This window comes from Mangifera indica, chromosome 4 (genome assembly GCF_011075055.1).
Source record: "Mangifera indica cultivar Alphonso chromosome 4, CATAS_Mindica_2.1, whole genome shotgun sequence".
Taxonomy (NCBI): domain Eukaryota; kingdom Viridiplantae; phylum Streptophyta; class Magnoliopsida; order Sapindales; family Anacardiaceae; genus Mangifera; species Mangifera indica.
This window is the reverse complement of record NC_058140.1, coordinates 19,581,755-19,606,571: the sequence shown is the minus strand read 5'-3', so window position 1 is coordinate 19,606,571 and position 24,817 is coordinate 19,581,755. Positions and strand designations below refer to the sequence as shown.

Sequence of the window (24,817 nt, the reverse complement as noted above, 5' to 3'; positions counted from 1 at the left end):
TTTTCACTTTAACATCTCATAATATACCATTCTCTTTTCTCATGCATAACCAAGTTTAACAGAAAACACAGATTTCATGATCAGTGTTTGTTTCTATTTGAAGTTCCATTTACAACTTGAATCAATGATATTGCTATATGTTTTAAGCTTTTGATTGATGAGTTTGTTTAATTTGATATGAGCAGCTTGTGTGAGCCACTGTCCTGATAATTTACCTTGCTGCAACTGCAACATTCGAAAGATCCCACCCGTCTGCGAACAGTGCTGTTTTTGATCCATGCTTATTAGCTTGATTGCAATGGTCTGTTAAATAAAATATAAACATATATTCCAAATTTGTGTAATCGTTATATCAATGCAATTTTCATAATTTATTTCCCTAAATTTTCATTCCCAAACTCCTTTTCTTTGATACTCTCTCTCTCTTTATAGCAAAGCTGGTATCAAAATCAGTCATTAAAAGGAGATAAGTGCTAATAATTTAATTGATATTTATAACATAAATTAAGATGGAAAAAATTTGATAAAATAACCATATGGGTTGCAAATTCTGTCAATAAAAAGGATAATTATATGTTAATTATGCTATCGCATACATCTCTTGGAAATTATTTTTGAAGTTGGGTTGAATTGAATTAAGTGATTCGAATAGTTAGATCAGATAAAAAACTAAGTTTGACATTAGTTGGATTGAATAGTCTCTCCCACTAAATCAACATTCAATCCGATTTCCAAAATATTAAGTAATAGTCACCCCCATGGACACTTGTTTGGTGCACCTATAAGAACAAGACACACTCAATCACAGTATATTTGTAACACTTAACTGTAAACTGCAACCGATTACATGAAAATTTAACCATTTATACATTGTAGCCAAACTATGAAAATTACAATTTCAAATAAATAATACTAGCATGGATTTTTCTCGTATGGTAATATATAATCTTTTTCTTTCCATACCAGTCAAGTTATCATTTTCTTTTTCTTGGGGAAATCTTAGGGCACATTTTAATATCATTTTCTATATATATAATATTGTAAAATGGTACAAAAAAAGGAGTCAGTTCTCACTTCTCATACTACGTACAATTCACTTCAAGTGGTAGTCAATAATGGCTGTTATCTGTGAAGCTAAGATGCCAAGTCGGTGCAGCGTAATAAGAGTCTTTGCATAATCTGGTCAACCATCACCACGGGAGGAATAGACTCATCGGACTTTAATAAGAGTCCAATCTGCTTGTTTCTGTCTCTGACAAGTAACTAACGGCTAACACTTCAAGTCTTCAACAACCTTAAATTATATACCCACACAGATTTGTTTCATTAATTGTGTCAAGCTAATGCGATAACATGGGGAACTGTGCAGAACAAGGAGGCTGTCCCTCCGATTACTTGGCAATTGCTATAGCTATCCTCTTCTTCATTTTGTACGTTTGTTAATCTCTTTAATCATTTTCTTGGGTCTCTTTTCAGTATTTGATTGGTTTCTTTTACAAGTTTTGGTTAAATATTAGTGGGTTTAAGACAAGTATCATTTTTTTCCAGTTGATTTTCTTGAATTTCTTTTCCTGAGCATTTTTTGTGACTTCGTTGATTTGGGTTGTCTTTGGTTTATGAAAGCGTAGATCGTGTTACTGTTGATGTGGAGATAATTCGTTGAGTGATGAATTGTAATTGATGGGTATCTGTTTGATGATATCTCTACCTCGTTTAGACTTGAGTAAATTATGAATTCTCTCAACTTGTTTTTGAGTACTGGGACATGAAAAACAGATGATTTAGTCTATTTGGTACTTACTGCTCAGACTGCAATTCAATGCAAAGTGAATAAGTTAGCACTTCAACTCCAGTCCCTTTTTATTGATTAGATTCTTTATTTCAGGCTTCTGTCGAAATCTTTATTTCCCTTTCTGGTACACAAGGTTCCTAGAATACAAGGCAGCGGCTTCTGGATTTCACTAATTCAAGTTTTAGCTAGTTTCAACCTTCTACTGTCACTTGTGGTAGGCTTTGTCTTTCATGGTTATCTTGGAAATTTATTCTATGACGTTATTCACCAAAACCTTTTTATGGGATTTTTTGCTTTTACTTTTAACAAATTGAAACTATGCTTTGTGCAGATGGCGTCCAATTTCTTTAAATTTAGAAGGCAGCATTGGTGGCAATCTTGCTATGTCTGGGCAGGTTCTTGAATCTTGACTACTTTTGTTTTCCTCTGTGCATTTCAAGTTGTTCATTCTGGTAGTGATATTTATACTTTGAATTTAATCATTTCTCCATATTAAGCTGAGGTATCTCTTGTTCTCAGTATGGTTTGAAGGTCCACTTGGATTTGGTTTGCTGATGAGTTGTCGTATAGCACAGGCCTTCCAACTGTATTACATTTTTGTAAGGTAAATAACTGTCTTTCCCAGTCAAGGAATTACATTGTTTAGAAGAGATCACTTAACCAAGCCACCCTGTGGTGCTATTGTGTAACCTCAATTAAATTGAATGTTTGGCTGGTTGATAACGCTTCATAATATGCATCTCTTGACTGCATAGATGCATGTGTGCATGTATGCTCACACAGATAACTTAAGAACAGGTCTCCTATGCAAGATAAAACTGAACGAGTTTTTAATGCTAAACTGTTTCATGAAATGCTTATTGTTGGTTCAGGCAAAGCTATGATTTTTATGCCAACCAAAAAAAAAAAAAAAAAACCCATGATTTTTATACAGTAAGAGGTAGCCTTAAGCCTTACCAGGGGATTAGGACTCTTCTCAATGATCCAAATTTGCTGCAGGGGACACTAGATGTTTTATTCAAGAGACATAGTCATGGATTTAGGACTTGATGATTGTTTGACTTGCAAATTTTCCGAAAACCTTGCATGTCTTTATGTGTACTTTACTGTTGTGGAGGTGTTACTATTTGATGTAACTTTTCAAGTTTTCTCCCAATCTTGCTCAAATTATTTTCTGTTGATGTTTCAGGAAGCGTTTACCACCAGTCAGATCTTATATTTTTCTTCCACTAATTCTCGTTCCATGGATTACCGGGGCTGCATGTAAGAATCTGTAAATAGATACAATTTATTTTTCTGGAATTCCATTATCTGAGCTTCTTGAATTACAGCAATGACGTTAATCTAGGTTGGGAACATTAATTCTGTAGAGTTAATATATTTCTGCCATGCCTCCTTTTGCTGGTTTGTGTTTTCCATACATGCACAAGTCATTGTATGCAGATATCAAGTCCTCTTTTTTCTACTATAAATTTGCTTGCTTTTATTGTCTGTTGTTTTTTTACTGTCATATTGTGACTAAATTCTCACTTTGACTGTGCCATAGCTCATACTTCCTTTTCTTTTCCAGTTTATGACTGACTGCGATTATTTATCAAGCCCCTTAGTTTGCGATCATCTCATACTGCTTGTTTGTTTGTTTACTATCAACTTTTTTGATAATTTGACTCAGTTGTGACCAGATTATAAAGCATGATAAGATTTCTACTCTCTGTTTTACAATTTTCCTTTCAAGTTTGAGTAAGTAATCCTGACTGCCAAATAATGGCAACTTTTATGTCATACTCAGCAGCCTATTCAGGTCTTGGAAATCATTGCCAATAATCACTTTTTTGGCATTTTCTACTTTATCTCCACAGTGATCAGTAGTTTCTTACAGGAAGGGTTATTTGTGTTGTAGTTATCCATTTGAGGAAGCCTCTCAATCATCGATGTCAATTTGGGGTCCACTGGGTCATTCCAGTGGTGTTCTTCCATGTGTTGTATGTCGGCACTTTGGTTGTATTCATGGGGGCAATTCGGCATATAGAGTTCAAGTTTGATGAACTCAAGGACCTTTGGCGGGGAATAGTAGTCTCAGCCACATCCATTGGTACACTTTCTTCTATGTTCTACAAGGTTTATATTTTACTTTGTAAAGTTTTGGATTTGATATATGGTCACTGTTGAACTACTTATACATACTTTCATCAAATCATCCTGCAAGAACTTCAATCAAGTTCAATCTGTGGCTTGGTAAATAAAGAATGTGATGCAGAATCAGTAACATAATCAGGCTTGATTATAGTGTTGATATGTTTGACATATTTTTCTGATAATCAGAGACATTTCCTGAAACTTTTTTTTTCCATCTTTTTCAGAAATACTTACATGCAAATTATGCTTGTTGTTGGCGGCATAGATAACTAATTAGCTCTATATCAATGTTACCTGTAAGCTGGTTGACAATGTAGAGTGTGAAAATCTTGATTGAAAGTGATATGGGGTATCTCTCCTTCCTGTTGACATGTATCATTTAAGGTGTGATCTTTATGCTTCCAGGTTTATGGGTTCTTGCTTATATTTTAAATGAAATTCATGCTAATGTTGCCTGGCTTCAAGTTGGCTCCAGGTTTCTGCTTTTAGTTATGGTATGTTTTATCATTGGAGTGTTTTTTCCCCCCTAATTTTAGGCAATCGCTGTGTTCACTTGGTTATTGATATATGAGTATTGAAGTCTTCAGCATAACCATATTTGCTAACAATATTGAGGTTTTTTACAGGCAAGTATTCTTACATTGGTTTTCTTCTCTATATCAAGTTCAGAGCCTCTGCTCACTCAAATCAGCTTGAGGAGAAGAGAACCTAAAGAATTTGAAACAATGGGTGAGGCTCTGGGCATACCAGAGAGTGGAGTATTATCTCAACGAGAACTGGCTCCAGTCATAGATCCTAATGAACCTCTGGACCAGCTTCTTCTTAACAAAACATTCAGGCAGTCTTTTATGGCTTTTGCTGACAGGTATTCTGTTCCTCATTAAGTTCCACTGACTTAGCATCCATACAAAATTTCTTATGACAACTGAGGGGCTTGATTATTTCATTCAAGCTTCATAGTAAATATATTATTTCAAAATCATTGGTGCCATGGAAGATCAATTTTTTTGGGCAAAAAGTTCCAGAGGCTCCACTTTTCTCTAGAAGCAATTAAAGATAATGAGAAGTACAAAACTAATATCATTCCCTTCTCTAAATTGTAGTTGTTTGGCTGGGGAGAGTGTTCATTTCTATGATGAAGTGCATGAACTTGGAAAAATTCCTGCAGATGACCATGTAAGGAGGATTTACATGGCCCGGCATATTATCAGGAAGTATATAGTTGCAGGTTTGTAATTTTTATGTCATAGCAGTTTGTACTAAAATGTTATCTATCACATTCCAGTGCATTACTTCAGCCTCAGATATCATATTAAGTACTAGATGATATCAGCAAAGTTTTTAATTAAATGACGAACATGATTGCTTGCTGTTTTCTCTGGGACTGGAGAAATTCCCATTCATCGGTTTGATATTGATTGTTTTCCCCCCCAACCTTAAGCTTTTTTGGCACAAGTGTCAATTCTATGTTTGGTTTATGTTGAACTGCAGTTTATAGTTCCATGCTACAGGTGCCTCCATGGAGGTGAATATATCTCATCGAGCCCGACAAGAAATTCTGACTACTGCCAATCTGGCACATCCTGATCTGTTCAATAATGCAGTAAATGAGTTGATCCAGTTGATGAAGACGGTGAGTCTTATTTTCTAAGGTTGACTCTGTTGATACTGCATTCTATTTAGATCAGTATTTATTGTATCCTAATACAGCGTGGCTCAAGTTCTTTTTTTTTTTTGGTTTTTTGGACTGCAAAGAACTTAGGAAGAGAATACTGGTCATCCATGTTCTTCATCAAATTAAAAGACGAAGCCAACATGAGATCTGCTAGCCATGAGCTGGAACAAATCTCAGGCTGGAATTTCTCTCCTAGGTTGAGTTCTGTACATTGCCATGATGATCCCTTTCAGCAAGAACAATTTCCCAAGACCTCTGGCCATAATACTCATGACTCAGACTCATCAAGTCTGAAGAATTGTTGATTATGGTGGCCGGGAATCCTTTCTTAACATAGGCATGGCTTATTAAGTACATGATTAAGGTGCTTTAAGCAAAGTTGTAACCCCGACGAAGTGGATTTAGGAAGCAAAATATGAAAGAAAGGATGAATACTGAAAGATGCGGCAAAAGATAGGAGGCTGAACTGAGAATCAAGTGCGGTAACATGGAGCCTACAATAGATTTATACAGAGACAACCATCGAAGGTCTCGCCGAGTTGTAAACGAGTTCTCTAAGTTAGCTGAACATTACTGATGGTGGAGGCTCGTTTTATTTACATGTTATGTTTCTTGTACAAGTTTCCGAATGATATTGGAAGTGATAGAGAGGACTAATATATGCTGTTGTTGGAGCCAGTGGAATATGGTGTCTTGAATTACAATTGTTTAGTTAAAATTGCACCAAGATGGTGCAATCTAAACTTGAATCGCATATAGGCCAGTGTGATTCAAGCCAAGTCACACCATCCCCAGTGCGAACTGGCCGAGATACACACTTGGCCAGCACTATTCCTTCACAGAGTTAATTTTCTTTTTCTCAAACTTTTTAAGTTGAAAATGTCAGCTACAGCTAACCCTGGTGGAAAATGTCATTCACCCTAAATATAAATAGACGTGAAGTGGCAATAAAAACCAATCATCAAATAATAGATAGAAAGAAATCTCTAGATTAGAAAAGGAAGTTTACCATGTGAAGCTTATTGGTCCCAAAAGATTTATGAATGCTCTTTTAGGTCTTGCCAAATTATAGAGACAAAAATAAAGGTAAACAGACAGAACCCATAAAGGGAGGTATATAGGTTGGCAGAGTAAATGCACAAGAGGTGGGTAAGTTTACTAATAACTCAGCTAGGTTCACATTACTATTGACACATAGCGTGAGTAGAAATTACTGGAAAGATGTCTAAGAATTTGCTTTACCTCGTATGTTTCTACTTGGTGCATTTTGTAGAAACTTCATTTATTTTATTAATTTATCATTAATTTCATCTAGCCAACCGTTACCCTCTGTCAGTAAAGGTAACAAATTATTTACTGTATTATTGAAGTAATTGTTTTATTATTTTTAGGTTTTTAATGATCTTAATATTTCTTAATTATTAAAGTGATTTATATTTTAATTATATATATAATTTTTTTAACAAAAAAATTATGAATGCGTATTTTGAGTATATAAATATGTATACACTTATATATGTCATCATATAATTAGATGATTTTAAATTAAAGATAAAATAATATTTAATTTTATGATGACACGTTTAAGTGTGTATATATTTATATATCTAAAATAGATATGTATAGTATTACTCTTTCTTTTAAATTTTGAGTAAATTATCATTTTCCCACTAAAAATACTTTTCTATTTATAGATGACATGAATAATACTTTTTCACCTAAAATAGACATACAGACAAATATGTCTGAGCTTCATCTTTGTTTGCGCAATGACAAATTGGTCAAACGAAGATAATTTGCCTAGATGATTTATTCATCGTTCAAATTGTTTGTCTTCTAGTGACGAAGGGTCGGCATTGGAAAGGGCTGAGAAGAAGAGACGAGTGGTAAGGGTCGATCGTTGGCCGACGATTGGAATGGGGGTGACCGGAGAAGAGAAGAAAAACTCTAGAAAGAAATGGTCACTTTTCAAACTTTCAGTGGAAGACGATTATTAGATTTTTAAATCTAGTAGGAAAATGTGATAAATTTTTTGTATTTTTAATATTTTTTATAAAATGAAATTTTTACTCTTATCCTTACCAATGAATTTTTTTGAAAATTAATGGATATGAGTTTGAAATTTCACCAAACTTTGGTGAGAATAAATCTTTTGCTCTTATAATAACAATAAAATTATATATACTTATTTTAAATATATAAATATATACGTATTTATATATGTTATTATATAATTGAATGATTTTAAATTAATAATAAAATAATAATCAATCATATAATAATATATAAAAATATGTATATATTTATATATCTAAAATAAATAAATATAATATTACTTTTATAATAAATATATTTGAATCTGATAAAAATATTTGTTTATTGTCAAAACTTAAATAATAAATATACGTCAGTTCAATATATAAATACATTGTACAGCCACGTGGCATTTAAAATCTTCTTTAATGCTCTGCTGGGTAGGTTTTATTAGGTTGTGCAGACAAAAAAAATAGAGCTATCTTCTTTCAAAATTCGGTTTATAACTAATTAATTATATATTTGATTTGATTAATGAATATTTTTTATTCGCCTAAAAACCAATTAATCTCTTAATTGATTTAGTTGAGATGTTTAATATTTTGAATAGAAAATTCAATTAGGTTAAAAATAATGTATTTTAATAGCCCTCACGGTAAACCAGTGAGGGAGGCAGTTAGGTTGGCGAAGTAAATGTCGAAGAAGGGGGTTGGGTGAGTGAGTTTACTAATTACTGAGTTAGGTTCAGAGTACTTCAAACACAGTCAAATGTTTGTCTTTCCACTCCTGGAATGGCCAACTTACTCCAGTATGTATGCCTTGGCACCACATCTTTCTCTTTATCAATTTGTTATTAATATGACCTGAAGAATGATTTCTCTCTATTAATTTATGATCGCTATACTGATCGAAAGCTTGAGGGCAACCATGTTGCCACCATGGATGCTCCTTCTTCCTTCAACCATTGGTTTCATCTGCCTCCTCAAGCTCTCAATCTCTCTTCTCAAATGGACCTTCACCACGATTATCAGACGGCCAAAAAACCTAACCCACTACGGCTCATGGGCTCTCATCACCGGAGCCACAGACGGCATAGGCAAAGCCTTAGCCAAAAAGCTCGCAGCACAAGGCCTCAATCTAATCCTTGTCAGCAGAAGGTACAACAAGCTCAAAGCACTGGAAACTGAGTTCCTAGCGGAATATCCCCACACCAAAATCACCACTGTGGAGTTTGACTTCACTGGGAACATCTCGGAAGGTGTTAAATCCGTAGAGAAAGCCATCGATGGATTGGAAGTAGGAATTCTCATAAACAACGTGGGGATTACGTACCCATCAGCTATGTTCTTTCACGAGGTTGAAGAGAAAGTGTGGATGGACATCGTTAGGGTTAATATGGAAGGAACAACTAGAGTTACAAAAGCTGTCATATCAGGGATGATAAAGAGAAGGAAAGGTGCTATTGTGAATATCGGTTCAGGTGCTGCCACTGTCATACCTTCACATCCTCTCTTCACAATCTATGCAGCTACAAAAGCGTACGTAAATTCTCTTTCCTACTTACTGGACAAACTAACAGGATTATTATGATGGGGCATTGTCATAAAAGCTAGCATACTGTGAAATGATGCACACGTACGTTATTATTACTAGAGAAGATTAATGTAATATTATTATGAACTTAGGCTGAAACGTATGTAAGATTCTAATAATTTTATAAATTCAACTAATATTAATGATTTAAAGTTACTTAGCTAGGTCTGCTGATAAATAATTGAGTGAGTAGAGGAGGATGCATAGAAAACAATCAAGTATTCATCAGGTTTAAATAAAGTAGACCTGCATTCAACTTTCTTATGATTTGAAGCCAACATAAGCACGAACTATACAAATGTGTATATATTTATATATTATTATATGATTTGATGATTTTAAATTTAAGATAAATTAATATTTAATTATCTAATAATATATATAAATATATATATATTTATATACTTAAAATAGATACACATAAGTTTGAATTAAAGAATTTTTTTTCATCTCTGTGTAATATAAATAATATTTTTTAAATTAAATATAAACTCAATTAAAAGAAAAGGTTAAATTATTATTTATTTTTAACCATTTTATTTTTTAAATCATTAATCATTTCAAATTAAGAGAAATTAAAAACATTTTAAATATTAAATTTTTTCAACACCTCCTCTTTCTGCTTTCCTCCCTTTTCGCCCTTCTACTCTTATTTTTCTAGGGGCTTTTGTCGATCCCCATCATCGCCACCCTTTTATTCAAACAAGCCACTTCACGTTCTTAACCTTTTAATATCCGCCTTCCCTCTTACGGCAAGGCGCTTTGTCGCACTAGATTATTGACCATTAGGTTTTCCTTCTTCTGAACCCACTATCTTCCTTCGATTTTTAGATGACTCACCTCTACATATAGATTGCAAAGAAACAATAGCCTACTCTGCATGCTAAACCAAAACCAACCCACCAATTCAACCAGTCTTTTGTTAAAGTTTGTGGACTGAGTTGAGATTAAAAATAAGAAAAGCTTAGAAAACCCAGTATTTCTCTTAAAGCAGTTACAGTACAGAACGTTTGCATTTGTTCCTGAAATTTACTAGCTCGACAACTGTCTTTTTAGAGAAGAGGACACCAGCAAACAAGACCCACGATCATTTATTTTCTAATAAATATTGATGCATCCATCTAATTTACCGTAGCCACCAATAGTTTTTAATACTTTTATCTTTTTTTTTTTAAATTAATATTTTCATAAATAAATTATGCATATTAATCTTTGAATTAATGTATGGAGAATGGCGACCCTTACAATACATTTATTTCATTCATTCCACTCGAATTTGTATGAAAAATATGTTTTCAGTTCATGCACATATTTAAGATTTTATTTTATTTTTTAAATATAGAAAAAAGATGATACATTATACTAAAATAGTCTATAAACAATAAGTTCGCTATCCATAGGAAATCTTTTTGACAAGTTAGTGTAGTGATCATTTAAATTATATAAAATTATGTGTTAATTCTAATTAAGTTATCATCAACTAACCTTGATCTGTAAGATATGTTACTAACTTTTCAATAGGGTCATCGATATTATGATAATCCAATAATATTATCTGTATTTTGATCAAAATAATATCGAAGTTACAGACTTTTTGGAATGCCCATATAAGATTCTCACAATCAAGATATATATTGATTTATCCATTAAAATTTTATCATTCTATAAAATTTATTTTAAGATATCTGTAATGTGTGCTTATTTTAATTTATATCATCATCTACGGTTAAGAAACAAACTCAATTGATCAACTATGTCATTCTGATTAGTTCCTTATTGATTTGTTAAGGTGCAGTTACATTGATCAGCTATCAAGATCTCTGTATGTGGAGTACAAAAAATTCGGAATAGATGTGCAGTGTCAGGTATGGCATTCTATATTAGATTGATCAATTATCATATGATGATACAATATCTATGTACTCAAATTATATATCAAAAATATGTATACATAGATTATTCTTCTAATATACAATAAAACTAGTTATACCTACTTTGAGTATACAAATAGATATGTATTTGATATGTGTTATTATATAATTAAATAATTTTGAATTTAAAATAAAGTAACACTCAATTATGTGACGACACTAACAAATATATACCCATTTGTGTATTTAAAATAAATACATATAATATTATTTTTTTAATAAATAATGTGCGCTTAATTTTCCTCCCCAAATGATTATAGATGATACCCAAGTCTATATAGTTAAGCTGCATGCAATAATGAGATAGGTTGAACAATTCATATGCAGGTACCGTTGTATGTTGCAACAAAAATGGTATCGAAAGTGGCATCTATAAATAAAAAATCAATTTTTATACCGTCCCCGGAAGATTATGCAGAAGCTTCAATTGGTTGGATTGGATATGAAGCAAGGTGCACCCCTTATTGGCCTCACTCTCTTCAATGGAGCTTCGCTTCCTTGCTTCCTCCCTCCATTCTTGATGCTTGGCGTCTTTCTATTGGCATCCGCAGAAGGAGATCACAGTCACAGTCAATATCTGCATGAGCCCAATTACTCTTTAGTTCTTTCTACAAATAAAAATTAATTAATTTAATTATTAATTTATTCAGTTTTTGTCTGTTAAAATGAAGATTAACCTTTTTTTTAATGGTAGCATCATTAAGATGGGTCACATTGATACACGATTTCCATTGAAAAATCAGTATATATATAATTGGGTAGCTTTATATTAACATCTTCATTATATATATATATATATATATATATATATATATATATATATATATATATATATATATATATATTATCTATATATGACAAAGATCTCCCATGGTTATGGAAACATAACTTTTATAAAGTTAAAAAAAAAAAATTAATAAAAGTACAATACCTTAAAACTAAGCAATTCTTTAATGACGGGGGGGAAAAAAACTTCAAATGAAAGAGTCAAGGAAGAAGAAGTTAAATTATTAGACTTGTGAATAGAATAGCCAGAAAGGGAATATAGAGAATACACTAGAGGCGTGTGCTTGCTAAATTTTTATTGAGATTCTTCAAAAAATTGTGTTGAAAAGGACACCAGGCTTGTTTGTAATGTGTTAAATAATTTGCTTAAGCTAGAAATTGAATTTCTAGATATGAATCATAGAGAGAAAGTTGTTGAGGGATGAAAAAAATATGCGTAAGCCAGCATTGTTCTATAATGAAGATAATTGCCGTAGTAGACCACATGCAGTGAGCCAGTTAAACATTTCCCTATTTAAAGCATTTTAGATGGAAATTGAGAGGGTTGGACAAAACTTTCACGCTATCACGTATTAGCCAGCTGCATGGTACGCATGCTTAAAACAGATAAAATGAAGAAATTATGGAGCCAATGTAGAAAATGTGGAGAGCAAGGCCTTTGAAGTCAAGCATTACAATTGAGTTAATTTGGTACAAGAAGGCGTGAACGTGATCTAAATTGGAGCATTTTTGAATTATCCTTATTTGAAATTGGTTCAATTCGTATTTATCCCTAAATATATGGTTCGAGATACTATAAAATAAAATATTAGTGATTATTTTATTGATTGATGTATATTGTATGATCGTATTAATTTAATTAATTTAATTCATCGATTATATTTTATTGTGATCTTTAGGATTTGAATTGATGTGCAGTGTCAGGTGCGGCACTCTAATATGAGCATAAGATCCTTTGAAGTCAAGCATTACGACTGAGTTAGTTTGGTTCAAGAAGGGTGTAATAGATCTAAAATGGAGCGGCATGGGATTATTGTTAAGCTTGAAATCGACGCCTTGAATAATTTATTAAAATTATTTGATTTGAGTAATATTTTATTTTAAAAAAATTAAAAATTATCGTAAAAATATAATATTTAGAATATTATTGTGTATAAATTATTTTTATATTTGATAAAAAATAAATATAAATAATTAAATGTTTTTAACTAATTAATTAACGAAGGGCTTTCAAGGGAACAATAAAAAATCAAATCTCTATAATTTAATCAAATGTGTATTATTAATATGTTTATATATTTTTTGGTTATTATATTTTAAAGGACGTGTTGTCCAATTTCTGGCTAATTTAGTGGTAGCATGGTTAGTCAGGGATTCTGTGATCATGAAATATTCAGAGGATCCAAACGAAATTTTATTAAAGAGGGAGTCCAAGACTTTGTCAGCACATTATACGAGTTGTTGGCTAATTAACTTATATTGAGCAAATAATCAAATGCAAATTTTGATCAATCCGTGGGCAAAGTGCAGAATTATTTTAAATTAAACTGTTATATCCTACAATAATTAAATGAAAATTTGGACATATGAATGAACCAACCTTTGCCATGTGACTGCGCCTTAACCTATGGCCGATTAAACGGTACGTTTATATATATATATATATATATATGGTTGAGCCGTCTCTTCAGACTTCACAAAATGGCAATGGAGTTCATTCTTGGAGTAGTTTATATTATAGGCTTCTTCTCTCTTTATAGACTCATTTGGAGTTTAATCCGGGGGACATGGGTCATCTTCTTCAGACCAGCAAAAGATCTCAAGAAATATGGATCATGGGCAATCGTCACTGGTTGCACCGACGGATTGGGCAAAGCCATAGCCTTTGAGTTAGCATCCAAGGGTCTCAACATACTCTTGGTTGGCCGCAATCCAGAAAAACTCAAAGCTACCTCAACTGAGATACGCCAAAGGTATCATCATTTAATCGAAACTAAAGATGTGGTTATCGACTTCCTCAAACACAGTGGCACGGAGATTGCTAAACTGATAGAGGAAGGTATTCAAGGGCTGGATGTTGGCATTTTGATAAATGTAGTTGGGGAGAATTACCCCACTGCAAGGTACTTCCATGAAGTTGATGAAGAGCTGATGCAGAGTCTTATAAAGGTAAATATAGATTCAGTAACATGGATGACCAGGGCGGTTCTTCCTATTATGATTAGGAAGAAGAAAGGAGCCATTGTCAACATAGGCTCAGGCTCCTCCGCTGTCATTCCTTCATCTCCATTATTCACTCTCTACGCTTCTACCAAATGGTAAGTTTCACTGCTCTTCTTCACACGTTGTTGGAAACCAGCAATCTCTTTAACCTTTTCCTAATTGCACAGTTACATTGATCAACTATCAAGATCTCTATACGTCGAATACAAGAAATGCGGGATTGATGTGCAGGTTCAGGTATATATATATATAAATATGCCATTCTTCTGCTGTCAATTCGAAATGTTAATAATACTGAATCAATTAGGCCTAATCTTTTTGAGGTGATCGATGCTGCAGGTGCCAGCATACTGTGTAACAAGAATGACGTTGAGAATGGCAGCGATAAAGAAATCATCTTTGTTTATCCCAATGCCAGAAGACTTTGCACGAGCATCGGTTCGCATGATTGGTTATGAAGCAAGGTGTTCGCCTTACTGGGCTCACGCACTTCAATGGGGTGCGGCTAAATGCATCCCAGACACCCTCCTTGATGCTTTTCGTCTTGCTGAAGGCATCCGCAGGAGATCACTAGGAAATAGTACTGCATATCACATAAACTAATTAATATTGTTGTTGAATAAATACTCAAAAAATTATCTGTTTGTATTGACTATCTTTGAGTTTTCAAATGGTTTGTTCATCTTTATATAGACATATAAAGGGTTTTTCCCTCCTTGAAGGTGAATTTTATAAACAAAAGAGTTCGAATTTTCTTACATGTTATTTAAGAAATAAGGTTAGATTTGATTTAAATTATTTAAATTTGAATTTTATTTTTAATCCTACGAGACAAGTTTGAGTTAATAATTAGATTCATTTTTATAAACTAAATATTAATTCGAATTAAATCCAAAATTAAATCATTTTTAGGTCAAGTTTGAGTCTTATTTATCTCAAATCAATCTTGAAATAATTCTCGGGATTTGAGTTATTTTTAAATTGAATCTTGCTTAAATTTAATTTAAATTGAATTTAACTATGTTAAGAAGTGGATGAAGATTTGGTGGAGAATATTCTAGTATTGAACATGGATTAGCAGCAAGAGTAGTCTATTGACGATGATAGATATGTTCTAGACAACTTGGGATATTAATCAAATCAGGATTTAACATTGTGTGTCATACTTATTGGTATCATCCCCACCGGCATCGCCATAGCCTCTGCCATCGCCGGCGCCGGCGCCATTGCTTCCCATTTTTCAAACAACTTGTTTCATTTTTGTTTCAAACAGGCTTACAATTCATTAAAAATTATAATTTTAAATGTAGAATTATCATTTTTAAAATTTATTCTTGTGTAAGGCCGAATTATTTTCAATCTTGTTTAATTGCAGATAATGATTCAATTGATGGAAATTAATGGCACAACGACTTTTTTTACCCCATGTTCATTAATATTTTCTCTCCCTTTATTATATTCCATTTAATATTTTTTTAAAAAAAATTATTTTTTATATTTTTGTATTTTTTTAAAAATACGATTAACGTTTTATTTTTACGATATCTACATTTTTGTTTTCGTGTTATATTTTGTATCTTATTTTCAAAAAAATATGACTAATGTTTTATTTTATAATATCCACATTTTTGTTTCCTTATTATATAGTTTGTATATATATATATATATATATATATATATATATTTTTTTTTTTAAAAAAGATTGGATGAATATCACAAAGCAACGAGTGCTTCTTTTTCACTATAAGGGCAGTAGCTAGCCATCCAACCTTCAATCGTGCCACTTCCCTAGTGGCATTCCCTCTTTGTTTCCAATAGCATCCCCATGCTCATGTGCCATGAAGAAATTAAAGATTATGACACCTTCAAGCACTCTAAAACCTACTTAATTAATCATCAAAGATTTGGTCACTAGTGACGTGCTCGAGACGACGATATTGTTCTATGCTACAAGATTTATTGTAAAAAATATCATTGTTTTAATTAATATAAAAAATATCAAAAAAAGAATTTAAAAAAAATGAAATTAAATTGTATTTAATAATGATTAATTTAAGGGAGACGATGAGAGTGTTGAGGGAGAAGGGAAAGGTGTATGAAGAAATAGAATACGTAATGTTGATTTTTTCAACCTTTGTAAAATGATTATTTTATCTTTACACATTATAGTTCTAAGCAAGGTTTTTAAAACCGAACCGGGATAAAAACCGTTTTAAGTACTGGTTTCGGTCAGACCGGTTGGACCGTTTGGACCGGTCGATTGGACCGTTTGAACCGATTTTATGTAAAAACCTAAAAAAATTATGTTTAATTAGTAATTACATATACTTTACACAATAAATTTTATATTGTGCATGCTTTTCAATTTTCACAATTAACAAAATATATATATTATTGAACATAAATATAATAAGTAATAACAATTAACTTTGCATTAAAACAAAACATATACATAAAATAAATCTAATTCTATAAACACATAGACTATTAATTATTGAACACTAAAACAAATCAGAAATCTAATATATGTATTAAATAAAATATAAAATCAACCAATCAACATAACCATTATTATTTTTTTGTTAAACTATAACAAAATCTAGTCACAACATTACTCCTTATAATAAAAAATAATCAAATATTTCATTATTTATAAATTAAATAAAAAATATATAACCTCAATCCAAATCTTTCTTACTTCATTTCAGAAATCAGTTTTTTATCAGATTTTATGAAAAATTATAATTACTAGTATAACCTGAGAGTAAGAACGGCTTTAAGGCACTAAATTATTTTTCAATAAAATTGGAAAATCTTAAAAAATAATAATGAAAATGGTGTGAAGCAGAAAACAGGAGAGCCAAAATGAAAATGCATGGCAGGAAACTCCGCAACGTAGATGAAGGAAGGAAGCAAACAGGAGGCGTAGCATACCAAGTTCACCACAATAACCAACCCCTTCCATTTATTTTCTTCCTTCTTTCCTATTCCATTTTTAATTTATAAATCAATTTCTCAACAACTCACCATGCTTCTTCGTTTCCTTTGCCTCCCTGGAAGTACACGACTTTTCTTCCTCTACTCAGTGACAACTCACCATGCTTCTTCGATTTGACAATTTCTCAACAACCTACGAAGCTTCTGAACCGGGGGATTGCCTTGACCGGGTTGGACCGCGGTTCAGATACGAACAGGCGGTTCGACCGCGGTCCAACCCCATTTTAATCTTAGAACGGTTCTGTGCTTAATATCAGTCGTCTACAGTACCGGTTCACGGTCCGGCCGGTCCAGTCTGATTTTTAAATCCTTGGTTCTAAGTGGATTTTGTGAAAAAAAATTTCATCAAAGTGAGCATAGAAAATAGTCATTTTGCCATTAAATAAACTTGTATATCATTTTTAAATTTGTTGAAATTAAATAATATATTTTGGTCAAGGGTATAAACCTTCTGTCTTTAATTGCAACTGCAATGAAAACACTCATAGAAATTAGGGGCTGTTTGGTCAAAGTATAAAAGATTGTCTCGCTAATATATTTTAGATTATTTTTATTTTATTTTATTTATAAAATAATTTTTAATTAAAAAGATAATATAAGAGATAATATCATCAATTTTATCTTAAATATTAAAAGGTTATCAAATTAATTTAAATTTGTTTTAATTTTTTTCTTATTTATTAATTTTTTAAAATAAAAAAATTATCATTTTTAATTAATATAATAACATAAATAATATTTTAAAATAATTATACTTAAATATATTTTTATTTTATTTAATCAAACATAATAATTATTTTTATATATTAATATTTATTAAATATAATAATAATAATTTATACTTACTAATCTTATAAAATAATTTATTTATCTTTTATTATTAATAATAATATATTTGTTCAATCAAATCCTGTTAATATAATCACATGATACTGATGACCTTTGAACAAGGCTAAATCGAAGGCCAAGCACAGTGATCAGATCAGTCTCCCTTTATATATATTTGTTTAAAGGCCAAACGACTATTTCCCACCCAAGGTTTAGCGTTTTCTCAAAAGTCCCCCCTTTAACTATGGAAACACCAAACACCCACCCATAGCCAGTTAGATTTAACCAAACCCTAACGGTGGTAGGGGTAAAATCGTCATTTTAGCTATAATATTAAAAATAAACTAAAATAGAATCTATTTTGCCCCCCTAAACTTTAAAAACTGAAATTTTACCCCCGTCTAAGTTTTAAAAAATGACAGTTTCACCCTAGGGTTTGGTTTTGAAATCTCCGACGACCTCTCCGGCTCCGTTGCCGACGGCCGCTCCCTCTGGAAGCAACCTCTCCTTCCGACGATCTCTTTTCTCCCATTTGGAGGTCCGATCGGCGCCCGGAGACGCCGTAGGAGACGAAGACTTCGTCGGGAAGACGAAGTTCTTCGTCTTCCCAGACGAAGCCGACGCCGTCGTCTTCGTCTGGGAAGACGATCGTCTTCCCAGAAGAAGACCTCTGGGAAGACGACCGTCTTCCCAGACGAGGACGACGGCATTGGCTTCGTCTGGGAAGACGAAGAACTTCGTCTTTCCGACGAAGTCTTCGTCTCCCACGGCGTCTCTGGGCGCCGATCGGACCTCCAAATGGGAGGAAAGAGATCGCCGGAAGGAGAGGTTGCTTCCGGAGGGAGCGGCCGTCGGCAACGGAGCCGGAGAGGTCGCCGGAGATTTCAAAACCAAACCCTAGGGTGAAACTGTCATTTTTTAAAACTTAGGCGGGGGGAAAATTTCAGTTTTTAAAGTTTAGGGAGGCAAAAGGAGATAAAATTTTCAGCCGTTAGGGTTTGGTTAAATCTAACCGGCCATGGGTGGGTGTTTGGTGTTTCCGTAGTTAAAGGGGGGACTTTTGAGAAAACGCTAAACCTTGGGTGGGAAATAGTCGTTTGGCCTTGTTTAAACTTTAAGATAGGTGATATTTTTATATACACGAATTAAAATAATGATAAAAATTTCAATTTCCCTATATAAATTCTGTTCCTATTCCACTTTGCATCAAGACGGCAATGGATTCTGACGAGCTTATCATAGCAGCAGTGAGTATCATCGGCTTCATATCACTTCTTAAACCCATCCTGAGTTTTTTCCAGTGGGTGTGGACCATGTTCTTGAGACCTCCTAAGAATCTCAAGGACTACGGTTCGTGGGCGATCATCACCGGTTCCACCGACGGAATCGGCAAAGCCTTTGCCTTCGAGTTGGCATCCAAGGGTTTTAACTTGGTCATGGTTGGTCGAAATCCTGCGAAACTTGAAGCTACATCAAACGAAATAAGCAGAAATTTTAATAATAACCAAGCTGAGATCAAAACTCTGGTCATCGACTTCGAAAAACTTAGTGGGGAAGAAATATGTAAGGTGATGGAGAAGGCTATTGAAGGTTTAGACATTGGAATTCTGATAAATAACGCTGGAGTTGCGTACCCTTATGCAAGATTCTTTCATGAAGTTGACTCAGAGTTGATGAACAGTGTATTGAAGGTAAACATCGATGGATCAACCTGGATAGCAAAGTCTGTGCTTCCGGTTATGCTGAAGAAGAAAAAGGGAGCAATAATCAATATGGGCTCCGGTTCCTCCGTTTGCATCCCTTCGTTCCCTTTGTTTTCCATTTATGCTGCCACCAAAGCGTACGTTTCAATAATCTTTCTCCTTCACAACTTCCTGTTTTTTGAACGATCAACCGGTCTTAAATTTATCTCTCTCTGCAGCCACTGCATACTTAAAAAATATGATGCATGAAATTTCACCTATACATATATATATATATATGGAATTGAAATTTTTTACTTTTTTTTTACTATGGCACAAAGTATAAACAAAAATATTATAATAATATTTTATTTTTTAAAAATATTTTTATTAATATAACTTATATAGAAAGAGAAAATATTGTTTCTCTTTTTTTTTTCACTCATTCAGTAAAAAAGAAATCTCTGTAATATAAAAAAAAAAAATTCAATAGAGAAGATATACAATTGAACAATAAAACTTGTATGTTATATTTTTTTAATAAATAATTAAAAATCAAATAATATATAATATATTCATATTTATGATTTTATGTAAAATTTAATTTTATTATAATTTTATATTGTTAGGGTATTTAATACTATTATTTTATATTATTTTTATTATTTAAAATTATTATAATATTATTTAATATTATATTAATAATTATAAAATACAAAAATTTAACCCTAAAAGATTTCTAAATAAAGAGCAGGTTAGTAACACTAACTCATTCGTGTTAATGTTGACCCTTGGCGATATTGTCAGCCGCTTATTAACTATATTTTTTTTAGTTTTTTCTTATGCAGTGGATCTCACTGCATTTAAAGATTTTCCTTTTTTTAATTCTCTTTTTTTTTTTATTCTTCTTTGCACCCTTGGGCTCCACGCATCTCCACTGAATTTTTTTTTTAAAAGTTTCCTTCCATGCGACCATTGCATTTAAAGATTTCTTTTTTTTTAAGTTCTCTATTTTGGTTCTTCCTTGCAAATCCAGTGGAGACGCGTGGAGCCCAAGGGTGCATTGAAGAATCAAAATTGAGAATTAGGAAATGGAAATTTTTAAATGCAGTGGAGCCCCACTGCACAGGAGAACCCTTGGTGTTGGAAGAGTTTACGTCATCGAGAATTAAGAACTGGAAATTTTTAAATGCAGTGGAGCCCCAATGCAGAGAAGAACCCTTGGTGTTGGAAGAGTTTACGTATCGACTTATTCTTCGCTTAAAATTTTTTTAAATTTACATTTTTAAATTTTATAATTATTAATATATTATTAAATAATATTATAACAATATTAAACGATGAAAATAATAATATTAAATAATTTAATAATATAAAATTATGAATATAAATTTATTATATATTATTTTATTTTTAATTATTTATAAAAAAACACATAATATACAAATTTTATTGTTTAATAATGTGTTTTCTCTGTTTAATAATTTTTTTATGCTGTAGAGGTTATTTCCTCATTGAAAAATTGAAGAAAAAAATAGAAATAATATTTTTTCTTTTTATATGAATTATATCAATAAGAGTATTTTAGAAAAATAAAATACTATTATAATATTTTTGTTTAAACTTTAGATTGAATTGTATATATATGAAATAAAAAGGTCAAATTTTTAATTTCTAATATATTATTATATTTATTTCTAATATATTATTATATTTGTAACAGTTACATTGCAATGTTCTCCAGAAGTATTTTTCTAGAATACAAGAAAGAAGGAATTCATGTTCAGTGCCAGGTAATTACGAAATCTAATTTAATTATGCAAGACTAAATTACATATTCAGAGCCCCAACTATTTTACTTTTATTCTGCTATTTTGTGAGGAATCAGACTCCACTATTTGTTGCAACGAAGATTAACAAGATCAAAAGATCTTCCTTCTTCATTCCATCGACAGAAACATACAGTAAATCAAGCATAAAATGGTTCGGCCATGATCATCTTTGTTTACCGTATTGGCCTCATTCATTGCAGTGCTTCTTACTCAGGCTGGTCCCTGATGCATTACTCAACCGTTGGATTTTTCACGTCTTTCTTGGACATCGCATTAGAGGACAACAAAAGGACTCCATCAAAGCCAAGCACCGTCGTAATGAATGAGGACCACATCGTTAATCCAATAAATGTTATAATGTGTAATGGATGACAACACATTATCATAAGTAGTGAAATGGAAAGTTTGATATAGGAAAATAAATTTAATAGGAGGAAGTTGGTTGGCTACTGTATACCTAGTCTACCCTAAAAAAATAAAAATATATATGCCAATAGGTATTCAAATAGATATGAATCAAAAAATCTATAATTTATATCTATTTTTTGTGGGTATTTTATCTATAATTCATTTGATCTACAAATTACCCATCTCTTTCGATTTGATGTCGTATATGAGTTCCCTCGGTCTACAACCTACTCGAACCAAAAACCTAAATCTCCAAATTTCTTGTAACAGTAGTATATTGATTTGTTGTATATAAATTAGAAGTGGGTGCTCCAAAGATTTGTAAAATAAGAGAGTTCTACGGGCCTTAGAATGTTCAATTATATATATCTAATTTTAAATATTCAATTAAGTATCTAACTAATATATTATTATATGATTAAATAATTTTAAATTAATAATAAAATAATATTCAATCACATAATAAAAAATTGTCTAGATGTCCAATCACATAATAACTAAGTCTAGAAATAAATTAAATGAACTTTATATTATAAATAAATAATACACATTTTAAACCAACTTAATAAAGTAAGGTCAAAATTCTTAATAACTTATGAACCATATTATATTTTGTTAATTGTAGGATCTGCAAACGGTCCACTATATACATACTGAACAAATTCAACAAGTGGAAGTGTCTCTTCAGAATTCAGAAAATGGCAATAGAGTTTATTCTAGGAGTAGTTTATGTTCTAACCGTCTTCTTTCTGTTTAAATTCATTAGGAGTGTAATCAGGGGCATATGGGTTGTATTCTTTCGACCAGCCAAAAATCTGAAGAAATATGGATCCTGGGCTGTCATCACTGGCTGCACCGACGGATTGGGCAGAGCCATAGTCTTTGAGTTAGCATCAAAGGGTCTTAACATCGTGCTGGTTGGCCGCGATCCTGAAAAACTGAAGGCTGTGTCTATTGAGATAGGCCGAAGGTATAAGTTGATTGAAACTAAGGATGTGGTCATCGACTTCCTTAAACACAGTGGCGCCGAGATTAGCAAGTTCATAGAAGAAGGCATTGAAGGGCTGGACATTGGTATATTGATAAATGTTGCTGGTGTAAATTACCCCACTGCTAGATACTTCCATGAAGTTGATGAAGATTTGATGTACAGTCTCTTAAAGGTGAATATAGATTCAGTAACCTGGATGACCAAGTCTGTTCTTCCTGTTATGATTAGAAAAAGGAAAGGAGCAATAGTGAACATAGGCTCCGGCTCCTCCGCCATCATTCCTTCTTCTCCTTTATTTACTCTCTACGCTTCAACCAAATGGTAAGTTTCATTACTGGTGTACATACTAGTTAATTACATGTATTAGTAACCAGTACTGTATTTGTTTTTTCTTAACTATGCAGTTACATGGATCAACTATCAAGGTCTCTACATGTTGAGTACAAAAAATATGGGACTGACGTGCACGTTCAGGTATATAATATAGGGAAATTGAAATTTTTACTCTTATTTTAATCCGTATATACATAAATATTACTCATTCTAAAGCTTAAACAAATATACCACAACAGTAATCGACTTCTCCAAAAATATCCCTCTTTAATTTTTCATGTAAAGGTTCTCTCTCTTTCCTCTCTTTTTCTCTCTTCTTTCTCATCTTTCAAGTGATGGAATCATGCAGAGAGATCCTTTCTCTTTTTTCCTCATCTTCAAAAACAAAAGAAGGAAAGAAAAAACTGAATTCTTCAGATTAAGAATTCTTTAAAGTAAGTATATAAAAAAAAAGTGCAACCCATAAAAACTCAATCACATCCACTTTATAACTAGGAAGAAATGACGATCGAAGAAGATCATTTAATAGGATTTAATTGAAAAAAATAAAAAATTGATATTTAATGATTTATTTGAAATAAAAAAGATTGTCATTTAACTAAAAAAAAAATTGACGTAAGTTAATTGGGGAATAAGAGTTGGCGTTGACGCCAACCCTTGTTCCATAATATTATATATTATAATATTATAATATATAATATATAATATTATATTTTATAATATTAATATTATATATTATATTAAAATATAATACTGCAGTTTCAGAACATTATTTCATCTGAAAACACTTTTTGAAAAAATTTTACATAATACTGCAACCGTTAAAAATTAAAATAAAAGGGTTGGCATCAACGCCAACCCTTTTTTATTTTATAAAGGGTACGCCAATCCTTTATTTTATTTTATTTTATAAAGGGGTAGGGGGGCATGCCAATAAAAAAGGTTGTAGTATCATGTTTTAATATAATATATAATATATTATAATAATATATAATATTATATAATATTAATAGTATAATATATAATAATATGGAATAAGGGTTTACATTGACGCCAATCTTTATTTCTCAATTAACTTACGTCAATCTTTTTTTATTTTTTTAATTAAATATCAATTTTTTTTAGTTAAATCTTTAAATGTTAATTTTTTATTTTTTTCAGTTAAATTTTACTAAATGATCTTTTTCGATCGTTATTTCTTTTGAAAAAAGAGAAAATCTCTGTATGAAATATTAAAGAGAGGTATTTTGGGAAAATTGATTACTGTTGTGGTATATTTGTTTAAGCTTTAGAATGAGTGACATTTATATATACACAGATTAAAATAAGGGTAAAAATTTCAATTTCCCTATAATATATGCCATTCTTTTGCTGTTAATATGTAGAGAACCAATGAGCCTGAGCCATTCAGGTGACTGATGTTATTGCAGGTGCCTGCATATTGTATAACGAGAATGACGTTGAGAGTAGCAGCGATGAAGGAACCATCCTTGTTTATACCAATGGCGGAAGATTTTGCTCGAGCTTGGGTTCGCATGATTGGCTATGAAGCAAGGTGCTCGCCTTACTGGGCTCA

General features: G+C 32.0%; 5 protein-coding genes across 8 annotated transcripts; all 5 read left to right on the top strand.

Moving 5' to 3' along the window:
* Nucleotides 1–1,045: 1,045 nt before the first annotated feature.
* On the top strand, nucleotides 1,046–6,281 carry LOC123214766 (regulator of G-protein signaling 1). Of its 2 annotated transcripts, XM_044634746.1 has the most exons (12): nucleotides 1,047–1,259; nucleotides 1,370–1,430; nucleotides 1,886–2,006; nucleotides 2,124–2,187; nucleotides 2,312–2,396; nucleotides 2,982–3,055; nucleotides 3,693–3,884; nucleotides 4,334–4,422; nucleotides 4,555–4,793; nucleotides 5,032–5,156; nucleotides 5,440–5,561; nucleotides 5,684–6,281. In XM_044634746.1, exons 4-12 carry the CDS (start codon nucleotides 2,124–2,126, stop codon nucleotides 5,906–5,908), a joined length of 1,215 nt encoding a protein of 404 aa, XP_044490681.1. In that variant the 5' UTR covers nucleotides 1,047–1,259; nucleotides 1,370–1,430; nucleotides 1,886–2,006; the 3' UTR covers nucleotides 5,909–6,281. The 2 variants fall into 2 exon arrangements, with proteins under 2 accessions (XP_044490680.1, XP_044490681.1); XM_044634745.1 differs by having other exon boundaries at nucleotides 1,046–1,430.
* Nucleotides 6,282–8,418: 2,137 nt separating this feature from the next.
* Nucleotides 8,419–11,901, top strand: LOC123214767 (very-long-chain 3-oxoacyl-CoA reductase-like protein At1g24470). Its single transcript, XM_044634747.1, has 3 exons — nucleotides 8,419–9,175; nucleotides 11,026–11,095; nucleotides 11,489–11,901. The coding sequence occupies exons 1-3, from the start codon at nucleotides 8,529–8,531 to the stop codon at nucleotides 11,744–11,746; spliced, it is 975 nt and encodes a 324-aa protein (XP_044490682.1). The 5' UTR covers nucleotides 8,419–8,528; the 3' UTR covers nucleotides 11,747–11,901.
* Nucleotides 11,902–13,556: 1,655 nt separating this feature from the next.
* LOC123214104 (very-long-chain 3-oxoacyl-CoA reductase 1-like) lies at nucleotides 13,557–14,822 on the top strand. Its single transcript, XM_044633833.1, has 3 exons — nucleotides 13,557–14,265; nucleotides 14,338–14,407; nucleotides 14,510–14,822. The coding sequence occupies exons 1-3, from the start codon at nucleotides 13,649–13,651 to the stop codon at nucleotides 14,771–14,773; spliced, it is 951 nt and encodes a 316-aa protein (XP_044489768.1). The 5' UTR covers nucleotides 13,557–13,648; the 3' UTR covers nucleotides 14,774–14,822.
* Nucleotides 14,823–19,174: 4,352 nt separating this feature from the next.
* Nucleotides 19,175–22,044, top strand: LOC123214106 (very-long-chain 3-oxoacyl-CoA reductase 1-like). 3 transcript variants are annotated; one of them, XM_044633836.1, is made up of 3 exons: nucleotides 19,175–19,835; nucleotides 21,401–21,470; nucleotides 21,710–22,044. In XM_044633836.1, the coding sequence occupies exons 1-3, from the start codon at nucleotides 19,213–19,215 to the stop codon at nucleotides 21,833–21,835; spliced, it is 819 nt and encodes a 272-aa protein (XP_044489771.1). In that variant the 5' UTR covers nucleotides 19,175–19,212; the 3' UTR covers nucleotides 21,836–22,044. The 3 variants fall into 3 exon arrangements, with proteins under 3 accessions (XP_044489771.1, XP_044489770.1, XP_044489772.1); XM_044633835.1 differs by having other exon boundaries at nucleotides 21,566–22,044; XM_044633837.1 differs by having other exon boundaries at nucleotides 21,724–21,846.
* Nucleotides 22,045–22,546: 502 nt separating this feature from the next.
* On the top strand, nucleotides 22,547–23,427 carry LOC123214107 (very-long-chain 3-oxoacyl-CoA reductase 1-like). Its single transcript, XM_044633838.1, has 2 exons — nucleotides 22,547–23,229; nucleotides 23,313–23,427. Exons 1-2 carry the CDS (start codon nucleotides 22,616–22,618, stop codon nucleotides 23,422–23,424), a joined length of 726 nt encoding a protein of 241 aa, XP_044489773.1. The 5' UTR covers nucleotides 22,547–22,615; the 3' UTR covers nucleotides 23,425–23,427.
* Nucleotides 23,428–24,817: the final 1,390 nt, after the last annotated feature.